The following is a 17,274-nucleotide window of genomic DNA, read 5'->3' as shown; positions in this document are numbered from 1 at the left end:
TGTCTGCAAACAAAGGTAATTATGGTTTGCGCTCTAGAGATGTGTTACAGATGTTGTTACCCTAGGAGTTTTGGAAAAAGGCCTTTAAATGTGCTGCGCCCTCAGCCTGGGACACTGTACAAAAGGACCTGAAGCTGTCACAGCTGGTTACCCGAGTGTGGTTTGTGAGAATTTATGTCACTGTCGATTGTGTTTATTTTATCATGGTGCTGCCTTCTTGGCCAGGTCATTCTTGTAAAAGAGATTTTATTCTCAATGAATTTCTACCTGGTTAAATAAAGGATTGATGATGAGACTTTCAAACATGTTGAGTTATTGTAGTTTAGGTACTTTCCTGTGTATTGGTTATTTAGAAATTGGCAAAAATCCAGCTATACCAGTAATCGTTACACTAGAACTACAGTCAGGAAGACAGAAAGGAGGAAAGAAATGCGTCAAGAGGAATTAAATATAGTTAACTTTATTCTTTTTAAATTTACAAACAAGGCACCCATTGATTCATTTATTTTTAAGAGGTTACCATTGACAATGCAAGAACTTGTTTAAGTCCCAATGAAAAAACACACACGCACACATACACACAATGGCTGTAATTTGTGAGCTGCACCTCAAGTAACGTGACTGTGTATGGTAATGAAATATTATGGAGAGGTGGACACCAAGAACAGAAGGCGAAAAAATATAAACAATATGGTAAAGGGGTACTCGTCCAAACCTTCCGGCTCACTTCAAGCTTAATCAATCAAGCGCAGGTGATCTTGGATACAAGACTAAAAGAGTAGAACAAAATCAATGGATAGAATTTGTGTGGGTTAGCAACAAGCACAATGTTTAACACGCAGCAGCCAAAAATTACTTGGCAGTTATCAAAAAAAACAAAACATAATAAATGTGAACCCATAAGTCAAAAATATATATAATCAGCATAAAAACAAATTTTGAGAAAAGAAAAAAGGGAAAACTTTGCCATCAATAATCGATTTCAAAAGTACAAGAGCGCTGGGGTGTTTAATGGCAAATGAAAAGTCTGGATTCTTTAGATTTCCTGAATGCATAATCATGGCAATGATGCAGCTGCAACGAACAGAAAGTGATTTGGGAAAACACAAGACATGGCCATGATCCACTAACGTCTACGCCTGACATAACAGAATGTGCAAAGGCACAATAAATCCTTCTCAGTTATCAACTATTAATGTTGAAAGAACCCTGAATTACATTTTTCCAATAATCCTTAGACAGGAGACTCCACACCGTACCAGAGCACATACTAAACGGACAGAACAACCCCAAAACTGCCCAATGATCCCACTTGCAAGACATTGTGTGGATATAGAGTTGACAAAACTGCAGAGATTTAAAAGTATTCTTAAAACAAAATGACAGACAGTGATCTGTGCAGTGAGTATTGGGAAGCTTGCCACTGTGCAAAAATAAGTATTAAATAACATGTTGCGTAATTGGTTACATTCACAGAAAAACATTAAATGTACACAAACTGTTTACTGACAGGCAACTCGACAATCACATTCATATCCTTGCAGTCATGTTAACATCCTTTGGTGGTAGAAAACATGTTTGCTTTTCTTTCACATTGATTTAAAATTAAACCTTCAGGCATAGGTCATGCCAAGTTTTTCGCAGGAGTGCAATTTTATCCTATAAACTGCATGTCCATCACTCATCCTGAAGAAATGTCAAGGCCAGTGTTGTTCTGTTATCCACTCGAACATGAAAAACCTCACTGTTTAAGGTTTTATAGCCCAAGTACACTTTAATGCCAGGTAAACCCATGTTAAACACTGACTACAATGACGAGTAACAAGAGAAAGGGGGGGAATTAAACAAAAAAAGCACACCACTACAGGGATTATGACGGATGTGGGGTGTACATAAGGCTACACAGGTCAGCCTGTGTTCAAAGACGAGCGCGTTTTATTTGATTCCACCATGATGCAAACCCTGAAAGACATTTCCAGATCTGAAAGAACCCTGGGAAGGTTTGGACTTAGTACAGATTAGTAGACTTTATTGCTAAAGGTAAAATAATCGTACAAGTAGTAGACAGGAAATTGTTGATTTAAAGTGAGAATACAAGGAAAAAAAAACTGGAAAACGGAAATTTGACCTTTAAGAAAATGTATTCAATTAGAGAATTTAAGATGGATATCATATAGGATATCAGCCAACCTCAGGCATTTAGAAATGTATGGTTTCAAAATGATGAAAAATACATACAAGTCATGATAATTATACCTACAGTGCCTCAAAGGTCTAACATCCTTCCCATCAATCTCATAAGCTTTTCCTTTTTTTTACCTTAGGAGGTAAATACTTGATGACCAGAGATGGATTTAAAAAAGACCAGAAAAAAGTAACAAAAAAGAAAAGCTCTTCAAATGTATAATATATTTTTCCATAGGCACAGGTTTCAAAGAAAACACCTTGTGCTTGGTCAACATTTGTAAGCCAGCCATTGCATACTCAAAACACGTAAAGACATTACCGCTGGACACAAGGGTTTGCCCTGGTACAGCTAGAATGTGTTAATGATTCAACAAGGAGTTACAGTTGGAAAACAAGAGAGGGAGATCATCCAAAGCCAAACCCATGCAACTTTCCTAACAAATCCAAAAAGTACATATATTCTCAACTCATTATGCATTAATGTATACCTGGTGTTTCATTAGGTAAAGTCCAAGTGCTGCTCTTCCATCACATGAGGCTGGAACTGTGCCTAGGACCGGTGGACCAGGGAAACATTATCCATATGAAATGGGAAAAATAGAGACTTCTGGAGAGATACTTTTAACTATATGCAACATTGAGCTTTCCTTGGACTTTCGAGACTAGTCCCACAGTCTGTGCATGGTCATGGTGTTTAGCTGGTTTTAATGTAAACAGGTAAACATAAAAGTAGGCGGAATGGAGGGAAGGGCCCCATGCCTAGACATCTTTTCTCTCAATGCCTCCAAGTGCCAACCTTTCTCCCATCTACCTCATGTGTCTTCTTCAGTATCTCATGGTGGAGGAAGCCCGGAAGTAGGAGAGGAACTTGAAGCACAGGCTGACCACAAAGTACCAGATGTTCCTGGCCATCTGGGAGCGTGCGATGAAGACACGCCAAAAGAGCACCACCAGGATGGTGTTGAAGGCATAGCGGATGTTCCTCAGCCTGAAATTACACAAGTGCTGCTTTAGAACAGATTTGCAACTACTTTAGGATGGATAAGGTTAATTGAGGGAAATTACAGAATAGCCTAGTACATACACTACCATAAAATAACTTTTGTATCCCCAAAATGCATTACCGAAAAGACAAGTTGATGGCAAAATGTTTGCTTGATTGGGCGGCTCCATGGCTCCTACCACTAGCACCCTACCCACATAGGTAATACACCAATGGATGCCGCTTTGGTAGCACAAGGTTTGCTAACCTGAGAAATGCAACATGCAGACTATTTCTGAACTTGCAAAGGTAGATCACCTTACCTGCATTAAGGTAAAAAAAAAATAAAAAAATAAACCTTACTGTGGAAATGTCTTAAGCAACACAGAACTTCTGACAACCCTACGTTACAGTAAGTTTACATGGACCGCTTAATCCGATTACAGCCATAGTTTGATTATGCTCCTCAATTAGACAACTGCAATTGTCAGAGTATACATGGCGGTGAGAAAATCGATTCATAGCACGAAGCATGTCATGCCCCGGTACGATAGGTGGCGCTGTACGCATTTCCACTAGTGGTAATAGAGCCACCGGCTGACCTCTTTAAGTCACCAGCAGCAACAAACTCAGACGGCATTCGAGAAAGATGTTTTCAGTAGACAGCTGTCAGTTCGGCAGCGGCGCAATGAATGAATAAAGATCGTAAACACGTCGTAAGAAAAAGATGTGCCCGAAGGTACTACTTTACAACCTTGTTGATGAACAACATTTAGATAAACATGTACTTTTAATTCAGCCTTGGGTGAACGGGGTGATATCGAAGTGCACATGCACTAGTTGCTGCCCGCTCCCGCAGCCGATACACTTCTTATAGGGGGGTAACTAGATTGGCACGACACCGGCTCCCTCCATCGTCTTTAAATAATTCGCTGTTTCTCGGTTTCCAACGGCGACAACAACACGACGACAATGATAAAGCAAATTAAGATTCATTTTAGGACAGTTCTTGTGAAATTATGACTATCCTTAGGTGATGCTCATTATTATAGTTATAGTTGAACACAAAACGTGTGCATCAAGGTTCCATCTGACAGCTTGCCTGTGCGGTCTCATTATGTTTCTATAGCGTTGGAGAACTGCCACTCTATCATACGGACTATCCATTAGGAAGGCTTTATGTAAATCATGGCAAAGCAGGAACTATCTGGGCGTTGCAGGCGTGTGTGGATCAGTGAGTGATCAATGTAAGGACGGACAAAGTTAAACTCCAACATTTGAATTTAGCTCCAGTGAATATGTAGAGCATGCATATATATATATATATATATATATATATATATATATATATATATATATATATATATATATATATATATGGCCCGGTCTAGACTCACTTGTTGAGATGTTTGCGTGCAGCGGGGAGTCCCGACAGGTCCTCGTTGAGGACATACTTCTTGGTGCCCATGCAGTAGCTCTCCATGTACTCTGCCCAGTTCAGCTGGCGCACGTCAAAGTTGAACACCTAGCAACAGAAGGCAGAGGAGTTGGTCATATCTAGTGGGAACAAGAACTCAAGTCTCGCGTCAACACAGGCCTCTTCTGCGGTTGGTAAAGAAAACAAAGGTCCATTGTACCACTAAGCATAGACATTGCGAAACACTTGCAATGTCAGCAGTGGTCTCCTCATCTTAAAAAACGAATAAATGTTCTCCACTATAGACATCTAGACAAGGAATGTGTATTTGAAAGCAGGTTATATCACAAGACCAAGAGTGGAGCAGAAATGTAAGCTTTCACCCACTGTCCTGATCATTTAAATTCCAGCAGATACAAGAACAGGCTAAGACAATATGTCTATTCAGTGCTGATCTGAGTTTCAACGCTGAATCACGCCATTGTAAATCAGACACACTCCCATCTCAGTGTTCATGTCGGCCGTTTCTATACACACACGCCCAAGGATACAAAATAGCATGCATTGAAGACTAAAGAGATTAGATCCATGAAGATGAATTAATTAAAATGTCACCTTCTTATCTTCTGGGCTCATTCGGGCCATGAGCATACTCAGGTTTTCAGTGTTCCAGACCCAGGAGTTGCTGGTGAAGTATTCCAACACCATCATGGCTTTGTGAAGACGATTGATCGTCTTCATCATCCTGGAGGTCAGTAAGACAAGACCAAGATTAATGGAGAATAGAGAATTACAGTGGGAAATTTAGTGATTCAGTTCAATTGGGCAAAAGGACGTTGTCAGCATAGGTGAGGGGTGAGGGGGGCCAGAGTTAGAAGATGTGGGTAAAGAGTGAATAGGGATTGGTTGGGTATTGGAGGAGAGGATAGGGTAAAAGTGTCTGCAGCAAGATTATCATGCCAGCGAAAGCGGTTGGTCCAAGGGAATTTTGTTTAATAATTAAATTTCATTTTTAAAATGAAATCGCCACTATAGCCATTTTGCTCTCTGTATGCTTTGATTGCTGCACAAAACAATTTGACAATTTTGAGTGTATGCTTTTCTCAGCCTCGCTTTGGATAAACGATTTATCTCAATTTGTGTTTTTTTTTGTCATCCAATGGTAAAAATCAAGTATAATCATGTATCGCCTTGGAGACACCGCTTCTCCCCTTCTTCCGTGTGGAAGATACTCAAGAACCTTGGTTGACATGCAGACACGAGCAGCTCAACCCCTTTACATGGCTATATTGAACCACTGATAAATACCAATAGGGGCCTTGCACTTCTTTGGTTTGAAACGTATGGCTACATTGAACCCCTGATAAGTACCAATAGGGGCCTTTCAGTTCTTTTGAAATGGTGTCAAGGGTGTCTTCGCAAATGCTTTGATCACGGGATTCAAAAGGACATTAAATCAGTCCACATACAGGTGAGGAGGAAACGGCCTCAGAGGAACGTATCCCACTTGTGTAGAGCAACTGCATCTAGGCCACCATCACTGAAAAGTAGCTCCACAGACCACAGAGCCGCTACCAGAGACCCATTCATGAAGACTATGCCCTTTAAAAAAGGTTATTGGTTGGGCTCATTTGAATGCTCCAAGTTAGGTGACATTGATGCAGCAATAAACATACATAATGCAGAGCTTAATCAGTGCATATTAATTAGGACATCTGAGCATTAGAAAGCTGAATAAATTAAAGGGGCAGTAATTGGTACCTATATTCCAATCAAATCATGAAAGCTGTAATAAAATCCAATCATATAAGAATGAATTTTGTTGAATTAATTATTCAACACCCCAAAAGCTTAATGTTATAAGTACGGTGAAATTCCAACAATCTACTCAGAAAAGAACACGCACCATTTCTGCATAATGACGCATGTCTGAAATACCTCCAGCTTGCAATTAACTTTTCTATTTTCTGAAAATGCCACTTACTTCAGCAGGCCATTTATTGTGTTCAGTAGGACATATACTTGACACTGGAACCAATTATGGTCTGCAATCAATAGACTGCAATCAATAGACTGCAATTGCTGTCACACAACATGGATTTATTCAAACCCTAAAGGCCCATGGCTTCACAATTACCGAATGAGTAAAGGATAACTGTAAATTCATGTTGCCAACATGGCTTGTCCAAAAAAAAACATACAAAAGAAGCCAATCTCATGAAAATAAATAATTAAACCACAAATAAGGTCCCAATGCAAATCTGGGTAAAGTGCATTCCCAGGTAAATGCAGGGCAGCGCAATGTAAACCAAACCCATGCTTGCAGAGACAAACATTTGCTGTCATGATAAAGATGTTAGCTTCCCTTTAACAAAGCCCAAGTCCAGGCCATTCCATGAGGTCACAAGCACCGCAAACGGTTCTCTCCGTTACCCTTCCTAACCCGACAACCGTCACTAGGGATGCACCGATACTGATACTTGGACCTGAGGCCAATACCAATTTACACAAAGTGCCGTAACATTTAAGAGCCAGTGAACCCAAAAAGAAAATTTGTGGTAATTTGTTATATACACAATAGTCAACGCTGTAATCTATCCCACTTTATCTTGTGTGTAGCTCTGTCTGGGCAGGGGTTGACGGCGACATCCATAAAAAAGTTGAGCATTTCGGAAACGTATTGTATACCGCAACTGTGTGTGAATGGTGAGGCTCCGTCTGAGCAGAGATTTATTCAATACCCATTTCCAAGGGTGGGGCTTCCCGGACATGTAGTATAACACTACGCGTTTGTGTGGAGGTTGAAGCTCCGTCTGAGCAGAGATTTATTTCCATGTCCAAGGATTTGGCTTTATGGACACATTGTACATCCCTACTGTGTGCCACGCATTTCGTATAAAAAAAAATCACTAATACGACGAAAAAAGTATCAAGGTTAGCGTGGGCCGTAACCATCGCGATAACACGATCCCTTTTCCTAGAACTCTCAGCCCCTAGTGTTTGAATTCCTGCTGAGTCACTGGATCACTGGCTCTTTGAACTGCACTAGTGTTATTAAGTACTCTGTTTAAGTACTCTGTACACAAACGCAAGGACTTCGTCTTTCGTCTGAGAAGGTGTAATCGGTGCATCCCTAACCGTCACACAACAAAAGAAAAACACCCCTTAGTGAAAAGCGGTTGGTGGAACAGGTGAAGCCCGAGGGGGTTCCCGGTGGGGGAACAGGACAGGTCCAGCCTTACCGGGGCTCACGGCCGGTCAGACCAAGGTAACCATCATGGATCAGTGCGGGCAGCTTGTGGCTGACCATTATCCAGTACTGATTGGTAAAGGGATTGGAGCGTAGATTGAGATTGGGCCTTCTGAAGGCACGTTCTAAGGGGTTGATCTTGAAGCTCATGTTTACAGAGGTCTCTGCAGGAGACAAGACACATACATCACAAGACAAGGAGACAGAATGGGATGAGACGATGAGGATGTGCTCAATTCTTTGACGTTCAAGCCATCAAATGCATGGTCCTAAAACCATCGACCCGTCGATACAGTTAGTTTACTAAGGAGGTCCAAATAGTCACCAACAAGAAGGCTGTTACCCTTGACTATAGGACATTACAGCCGATGCAGTGACAACTACCAAACTCATCTGAAATCAGGTCTCCAAAGAACCAAAGTGTCCTTCATTACATTTTGGAAACACAGCCACAAAAAATTAAAAATGAAATACACCATGAAGAAAACCAAAGTAAAGAATGTATAACCCATCCTGTATATGTACAATGGGTTGTACATCCTTAAGCTCCCAAAGCGACAACCCAGAAGAGTCACGTGACATTTAGCGCTGGCAGTGAGATTACTGTGAGAGGTATAAGCAAAGAGGCAAAGCACATTAGAGGTGAAACAGCAGAAGGTATACGGAATGGGGAGGCACAGGTTTGGTGGACGACTTAAGTCGGCGGTGATAAGTTTACCTTGGCTCTCGTCCAATCAACCTGAGGTACAGATCATAGAGGAAAGCCGGAGCCTTGTGGCTCACGGCAATCCAATACTGATTGATTAGGTGATTGGTTGTGAGATTAACATTGGGCCGTCTGAAAGCCTGCTCAAGCGGGTTCCTCTTGAACGTGGATATTACATGGTGCTCTGAGGGACAAAAGGTGTTGAATGTCATGACAACGGTAACCAAGGCCACACCAAGAGTAAAATATGACCATTTATCGAGTCAAAGCGCTTGGTTCGGATCCGTTCCATATCACTAAACATTAGGGGGTCCACCGTTTTTACACGTTACACATTTGTCTAGCCGATTTATTTTGCTCATGACAGTTATTTATTCCGAACATTCCCTGCCATAAATTAATTCTATAAGACAAAGGATTATTTTCATTCTCCACTCTAGAGAATGCCAGGCACAATATTTAAATGAAACGTAAACGCTTCCAACGTATACGCTTACATCTGGTTCATCAAGTCAAGCAGCTTTTGGTTATTTATTTTACTTTTAAGAACTGGCACATGCAAACAATGGTTGTTGCAGACCTGGTTGAAGACCTGGTTCACCTTAGTAACGAGTCAACAAAAAGACTGACACAATTTCATCAACTCGAGGTGCCTTCACACCAAAACCGAAGCAAATTTTTCGCAAAGAGAACAATGACGCAAAATTGGCATGATTCAATTTGCTCGAACGACGTGATTACGCCTTATTCTCTGGATTTGTAATATTTTAACTTCGGCACAAATTTGACATAATGCTGTGTGAAAGCCAGACAGCCTGGAGATTCTCTCAGCGTCACTAAACGCCCTGAAGTTCTGATTGCATGACAAAAGCAGCAGTCATCCAGACGCAGCTCCTGGAGAGGATCAGTACAAGAGTTGGTGTAATGGTGGTTATCCCGCCCATGGCTGGCAGAGAGGGACGTTCTTGGCACGAGTAACCACTTGCATTCGTGCGGTCAATGTTTTTTTAAAGTCTCTTTGCTTTTGGTGTGAAGACAGCTTACTATGCACTCACTCAACAAATAGGCAGCACTTAAAAAACATGACGTTGAATGAACTTGTACATTTCATGTCGTACGTTTATCATTAAAAAAATGTCCCGAATTAAATTTTGTGATTTACTACTTCCATCAACTCCAAAAAACACAACAAACAAAATAGTATCGCCATTTCAATCCACTCAAAATAAAGCTTACCAACTTCTCCCCAGCGGAAGGGGTTAATTCCCCCAGTGGTGCAGTTGTACACCATGATGTTCTTGGGCCTGTTGACAGAAAGGGCAATAAGTAAACCGTGTGGACTATGGAGCGTCAGAGTGGGGACCGTCATGAGTGGGTGTGCGCTTGTCGGACCTGTTGTGCATCTGTGCTCCAGAGTACCAGGCGGCGGCCAGCGTGGTGTTGATGACCACGTCCACCGGCACCAGGTCCGCCACCGCGTCGTTGGCGGCCCGCATGGTCCGCAGGATGCCCTTACCGGCCTGGTTATCATGAGGGAAGGGATGAGGGACATGCAGACAACTAGTGGAACACATATAGAGCTCAAATAAAAACGCATGGAAAAGAAGAAATATGCTTCACGCATGTCCTCTTTCTGTGGTTGATACTTACAGCGATGAATATTCCACTGGGTCCATTGAAGTTATCAATCCACCCCTAAATAAAATGAATGAATATTAATAAACACATTGGAGAAGATTATACAATTCAATTCTGTGCACTAGTACTGTATTTCTAACAAGACAAATGCTGGCATAATCTTGGTATGTCTGGGGCTGACTCACAGGGAAGGGCTCCTTCCAGCTGGCTCCCACTATGGAGGGTCTGACGATGGCCACGTTCAGGCTCCCGGCCTCCTGCTGCACCAGGTGCTCAGCCAGGGCCTTAGTGAAGGTGTAGGTGTTGGGGCGCTTCCCGAGCAGCTTGGGAGTCAGTGCTGACACCATCTTCTCATCCATCCAGCTGGAGGGAGAATGTGTGTTATTCTATTACGTAGAACTCTAACAGGTAGGCGGGTTTGATTTGGCTGCAATCCAAACAATTGTCAACCCCCACAACTGCCAATAATTGTATCTTTGTTTCACTGGATAAGAGCAATCCTGTAATACAATCAATCATATTGATTCAGGACTGAAATGACTTCCTCTGATTGGCCCATCTAGCAGGATCTTAATTAGAACTGCAACGTGTAAACCTTTACTGCACTATAGTGGCTTGGCTCCCTATTGTGCTTGCTGCATTACTGACCTAAATAATCCTATGAAACGTGCATGTAGCTGTTACCAACTGAAGAGCAGAGGGGAGGAAAGATACGTTATAAATAATAAAAGTGTAGCTGAATAATGAGTCCTTTCTATCTAAATGTTTTTTCTGCATCATTGGGCCAGGCGTTCACAAGTAGGCGTTTGGTATGACATCATATCCGACATTGCAGCCAACCAGAAACCGGGCATTACATGATTTAGTTCTTCTGCTGCTTACAAAATGCATAAGTGTCCATCAGTAACCGACGACCATTGATGAACTTACTCCAGGCTTTCAATGAGCTTCCTGTAGTCGACTGGTGGGGTGTAGACCACCTCCTCGATGAGCTCCCGGTCACAGTTGGCGTAGGCTGTGGAGACGTGGAGAAACACCTCCAGGTGCTTCATACTGTGGGCCAGCGTCACCATCTTCTGGGTTGCCAAGACATTTAGTTGAAATGCATCCCTATAAGGAGGACAAATGGTGATGAAAGGAGTCAACTCTTGTGTAAATCATTATCACCAGGCCACTCTTAAAAAATGAATTAATACAAATGCTCTAAAATACATTAGTTTCTGGTCTATATTCATGAGAGGATCAATATATTCATAAGAGAACCATTAAAATCAAGCCCAGCGATAACAACTCACTTGAGAGGCTCATTAAAGCGAACAGTGGCGGCCCAGTGGAAGACGATGTGGATGTGTTCGGCCAGGGTGGCCTGGTCCTCTTTACTGAGATTCAGGTCCTTCTGTGTGAGGTCGCTGTTCACTGCGATGATCTTCTCCGCAAAATCTGGCTGCTCCTCCTGCAACCTGTCAAACAGCTGACAATGCAAACCAAATGCTGTAAGGTAAACCGGATTCCAGGGAGGTCATTGTGATCATATCTAAGCAATCGCAAAATAAATTGAGAGAAAAAAAAAAAGAATCAGTAATCAGTGCAGACAGTTACTCCCTCATTGAAGTGGTCAAAGCCTCGACGGTCACCTTGGAGTTGATGACGTCTGCGATGCGGGTGTGGGGAGACTGGCCCGCTTTGGGCCTGACCATCACGTAGACGGAGCGCACCTCCGGGCAGGACCTCAGCAGCTTCTCCAGGAGCACCTGGAACCCAAGGCCAGGGAACTTCAAACCAAGGTTCTTTATTTCAAAAGCATTAAGCAGCAAATTGTTGGCGTTTGTACTTGATAAATGACTTTGATAAAGCAATTATCCATGTGTAATTAAATTATTTACAGCTGATCGACTAACCGGCGCAGCTCTACTACTGAAGCAAAAAGTTCATTAGAACATGGTGCAACCGATAAATATTTACACCTAGATTAAATTTCCTTCAATTCGACTAGCCAATACTGAACAGGTCTTTAAGACTTAAGAGAATCAATACTTTTTTGCAATGTACATCACGAATGGAGACCCAGAGTTGACCCAGTGCAGAATTGTTAACATTTATCCAGCCCTGATGGAGTTACCTTGCCCATGAAGCCAGTTGCACCGGTGATCAGCACATTCTTTCCCGCATAGTATTCTGGGATGCTCACCATGATGACAGCCCTCCAATTTTAATTTGGACAAAAGCTTTTAAAAGTTCACCTGCAAACAAACGAGAATGAGTTTAATGTCAGCTAGCCTTTTCAATGATGTGAACATCATCCACCAAATTCGAAAAAGGTATTCAGAAAGGTTCAAACCACACCGGAATCAATTGACAGAATCAATAAATTCAGAATCTGTTGACACCTATACAGCAAGAACAACTATTTGCAGAGAGAACTTCAAACAGTAGCCCATGGCAAGATAGTCATATAGAGGCTTATCATTATTGGTCAATGCAGAAGTCATTCACGTGGCTCCTGATAACAGATATTGACGTTTAACCATTTACAGAGGTGATGGGCCAATAAGGCCCAATAAGGCAAATAAACCAGTAGCTTAATATCAGATAAATGTTTTTTTTTAAGTATCCAATAGGCCTACTAGGCATCATAAAACCAAGGTCAAAATAACTTTATGTTTGCAACATTATCTGCCATACCATTGCATACAACTAACAGGATGCCAGTTGAGGACCAATATCAGCCTAAAGTCTGACTTTAATATTGGTCATTGGGCAAAGTATTTCAGGTAAGAAGGTACGTTTGTTAATTAACTTCTAATGCAGGGTGAGACAGCACAGACCAGTCATACTTTTCTGGCTGGTATCATTAGCAGAAGATAACACTGCACATACTGGTACATTATTATTATTTTTAGTTTGCAATAATACAACATGTGTGTTACTTGAAGACTGCGTGTACTGCCCTAAGGCCTAAATAGCACTCTACTTGTAGCCTAAGACGAGTATAAGATACACAACCGTTGAGTGTTATGCTGACATTCACAGAAATGAGTACCCCACTACCATATTTTAGAGTAGAACAGAGTAACAGAGTACTATCAGCCAAAGAATATTCCACAATATGATGGGATTGTACTAGTCGGAAAGTTAAAGCTAAATAAAGTGCAACATATGTTGAGTTTGTGTTGGCATCACAATATCTGGAATGGCCAAGATAGTCCATTAATAAAATTGTGCGTATGAACTCAAATATCGTCATGCTTTTGTAACAACACCAAGTGCCTTCCCAGTTACACATACTGGGAAATAGAGGCACCTGCATATGTGATGTGTAAATAGTAGAAAAATAAAAGGCTATGTTGACAAAAGAAGGCGTTTCCTTTCTTCCAAGACAAATGAGGTGCCAGTGACTATACAAATATATAATTAACCAAAGTTCCCTTCTTGCACTGTAAGGGTCTCAGCATTTGACACAAACCAACCACAACCAAGTAGTCTGAACTGTGTCAAATTTGAAGTTGGACAAAGATAATAAATGGCCTTCTAACGTTTTCCTTCAGTCTGGGATTTTTCAGAAAGGCAAGGCAAGGCAAGGCAAGTTTATTTATGTACCACTTTTCATAAACTTTTCAGAAAGGATAGTCAACCATTGCATTTGCTCTATGGAGCACATTATGTGAAATGCCAACCACACACATTTCCCAAGAACCTAATGGTATACATAGCTACCTACCTACACATATATATATACACACATATACACACACATACATATACATATATATACATATACATATATATATATATCCAAATATATATCTATATATCCAAAAGTCAGAAACACACACACACACACACACACACACACACACACACACACACACACACACACCTTCGGATTGTGGCAGTTCCAAGCCAACCGTTGCTGGAAAACCAGTTTTATAAATTTGCTTCTTGCCCATTATGGTTTGCTATTCAAAGAGAACGGTGCAACAGCCAAGAGAACAGCACACATTTAAGCCACCTTTAATGAATTTGAGAGGCCTGATTTTAATAGACAGGAATGTGCCTTCAATAATTCAGGCCAGGGATTTAGAGATTCCGCTTTTCCTCAGAGCAAGTACTTGCATTTGGGTACTTTGGGAATTCTCTGAGAACACTGAGATCTTAAAAAATGCATTATGGACACACACACACACACACACACACACACACACACACACACACACACACACACACACACACACACACACACACACACACACACACACACACACACACACACACACACACACACACACACACACACAGTTTCCTGGTGCAAATATCAGGTTCTGGCCGATGACGCAGATGTAGCGTTTGCTGCAATGCATGTATGTCCCCGGGTTCAACTGTAAGATTGCCTGACACAAACTGACCACAGCCAAAAACCAGTGACACACATGCTGAATAAGACCAAAGGTTGGGAAGAAAGCAAAACTGACGAAAGCAAACAATTGATAAAGGACGCAGAAGAAGTGATGCAGATGTTTGACCCGTCATTCCCCCAAAGAAAATGTAGCATATGTATATTTAAAAGCTTGTTTAAACAAATGTTTTTTTAAAAAAACACCAAATGGAATGACTGAACACGATGATCAGATTATGAAATTATTTGCAAATGCATTGTATGTGCTCATCATGAGCGTCGCTAGCAATTGAAAACATTTGGGGCTAAAGCCCAGAAGTTAGAGTCCTTTTAAAAGGGGGGTTCGGGGGTTTCTCCCCCGAGAAAATTTGAAAATCGGGCTGATGAAATATGCAATTGTGACATAGTTTGTAAAGGAAAGGAAAGACCAATCGTCATGTCTGACTCACGTTGGGGCAGGCCTACCTACCACCTACTTACCAGGCAACCTAGGTTACTAATATTCATACTGGTTTAAATAATACATTTGATAGTATTTCCCATCTTTGCTGAGCATGAGTTTTGTTCGGAAGTTCAGTGATTGAAACAAATAAAAGCCCGGGCTATTGAAGTTTTACGGTACCACTGTCATGCACCTGCAAGTGGACCGGGTTGAATTCACTGCGGGTCTCTCTTCTTATATCCATTTTACAAAAGATACTTTATTACTGTCCTTCTCAACACTCTCTGATCTCACTAAAAGGCTAGCAGCACGAAACAGCATTATCGACGAGATGCGCTAGAGAAGAAAAAATACCGAATTTGCAATATTTTGCAACAAATTATTCTAAATCTGCCCATATATGGACACGACAGAATTTTGCAGGTTTTCACTGGCTACAATGTTGCATCTATGGCAGCTGGAAATGCAGAAGTATAATCTACGGGGCTATTTTCATCATCATTATTATTATTATTATTATTATTATTATTATTATTATTATTTTGACGGCACAGCGATCCGGGGCTATTCCCAAAAGATACGGGGCTATAGCCTCGAATGCCTAGGTCTAACGACGCGCCTGGTGCTCATTAAACTGAATTAGAAAAAAAATGGCAAAAGGCAGTTGAAGTAAGGCTTATAACCTGAGCTTAAGAAAAGAGGTCTGATATTTGATTCACACTTTATTTGGTTGAGCTTGACAACTGAATGCAAGTACAACCATGCTGTCAGGACCAGCCTTAGCACTGGACCAAGTAAACACAGACATTTCACGTTGAATAATGGATCAACACAGTTCGTGCACTATTCAGAATAATTAAAATACAACTTGCAACTAGAGAAAACTATGGAGGAATAGCATGCAATCCACATTTGGCATTTTGTTATCAATGCTCATTTTTCAATTGACACAATTGCCAATCCCCTGCTCAAGCAAGAAAAAAAAATCTCTGCCTCATTCGTGTCCGTTACTATGCTCTATGTTTTTTGAGCGTCCTTCTCCAATAGACTTGCCAAACAGGTCAGGTTATTTTCTACTTTTTTTAAGGTTAGACGACAAAGGCAGAATTCATGAACGAGTTTTGTAAACATCATGCAAGTTCCCAGAACTGCTCTTCTCAGGCAAAACAAACATTGGCTTTGAAGTTAGGATAGGATAGTTAAGAGAAGGGCTTTACATTCACACGTGAGGCGATGAGAGACAACCGAATTGTTCTTTAATGTTTCAAGAATCTCAAAAAATATAAAGTTTAATTTAATACTCAACCTACGCATTCATCAAACTACATGATGGCACCCAGCTGGCTTTGTCCAGTAAAACAAATGCGTTGCTATGCGCGATTAACTGGATTTTACCGAAGGAAAATGCATAACTGTCTAATAAACGACATTTGTAGAATATCTAAAATGTAGAGCTCTAATTGAGAGTAGATTAAACGGATCCCGTGGTGCCAATCACAGCTGGCGCACATCATTACAAAAATGACAACCCCGGCATTGTGCTTCGTTTTCTAAAACATTGAATGCCATCACAAGAGTGTCCACCGATATTTCACCAAGAAGCCTTGAAATCATCGGGTAAACAGATTGAATGCGAACCAGCCTAGATCCTTAGCTCGTTTTGTGATAAAATGCTAGGGGTGGCTAAAACAAGAAGTATGTCGTGGTCTCCATTAGTACGGTGCTATGACGCGACACTAGTTATTGTGCTAAACTGCTCCTTCAATGGCAGCAGTAAGACATTTGACTCAATCTGTCCTTCCACTTGGACAACCTAACCACTCAGTTGTGGGTATTTTCCGCGGTGTATTGAAAGATGTGACTTCAACTACCCCTGTTTGTTTGGAGCTCCTCCCGACTAACGTTACCAACCCCTCCCTCTGTTGCGCATCCTTTCCACGACTGCCTCTGTGCAATGCACGCAATAGAGCCCAAGCTATACTCGGTTATTCATAGCAAGACATTGCTTTCCGAGATCAAATACGATCTCAGAAAACCAGGTGAGATGCTTCAGAATCAGATGAAGCACACGCGTACCTAGAATATCGACAAATAACTGCTTACCCGGATGAAAACGTGTGAATGAAATCCGCGTGTCCTGTGTGGTGCGAGCAGCGTCAGCTCGAGTCTCGAGAACAGGAAACATGAAGGGTGGTGGAGTCATTTAGCGCGCGTGACGTCAGCACCGCTTCCCCAAATAACGTTGATTCAGATTCCTGT

At 41.4% G+C, this 17,274-nt stretch overlaps 1 protein-coding gene across 2 annotated transcripts; it reads right to left on the bottom strand.

The window, feature by feature from the left end:
- Positions 1–440: 440 nt before the first annotated feature.
- far1 (fatty acyl CoA reductase 1) lies at positions 441–17,206 on the bottom strand. 2 transcript variants are annotated; one of them, XM_079743581.1, is made up of 14 exons: positions 17,119–17,206; positions 12,300–12,420; positions 11,815–11,931; positions 11,476–11,651; positions 11,111–11,290; positions 10,366–10,543; positions 10,193–10,237; positions 9,935–10,062; positions 9,779–9,846; positions 8,555–8,726; positions 5,202–5,331; positions 4,567–4,694; positions 2,999–3,175; positions 441–2,737 (listed from the first exon to the last, which is right to left on the bottom strand). In XM_079743581.1, the coding sequence occupies exons 2-13, from the start codon at positions 12,369–12,371 to the stop codon at positions 3,013–3,015; spliced, it is 1,557 nt and encodes a 518-aa protein (XP_079599707.1). In that variant the 5' UTR covers positions 12,372–12,420; positions 17,119–17,206; the 3' UTR covers positions 441–2,737; positions 2,999–3,012. The 2 variants fall into 2 exon arrangements, with proteins under 2 accessions (XP_079599707.1, XP_079599706.1); XM_079743580.1 differs by having other exon boundaries at positions 441–3,175.
- Positions 17,207–17,274: the final 68 nt, after the last annotated feature.

The sequence above is a fragment of the Pollachius pollachius genome (genome assembly GCF_949987615.1).
Source record: "Pollachius pollachius genome assembly, chromosome: 9".
Classification (NCBI taxonomy): domain Eukaryota; kingdom Metazoa; phylum Chordata; class Actinopteri; order Gadiformes; family Gadidae; genus Pollachius; species Pollachius pollachius.
The sequence above is the reverse complement of the archived record's forward strand: the minus strand, read 5'-3'. Positions and strand labels throughout refer to the sequence as shown.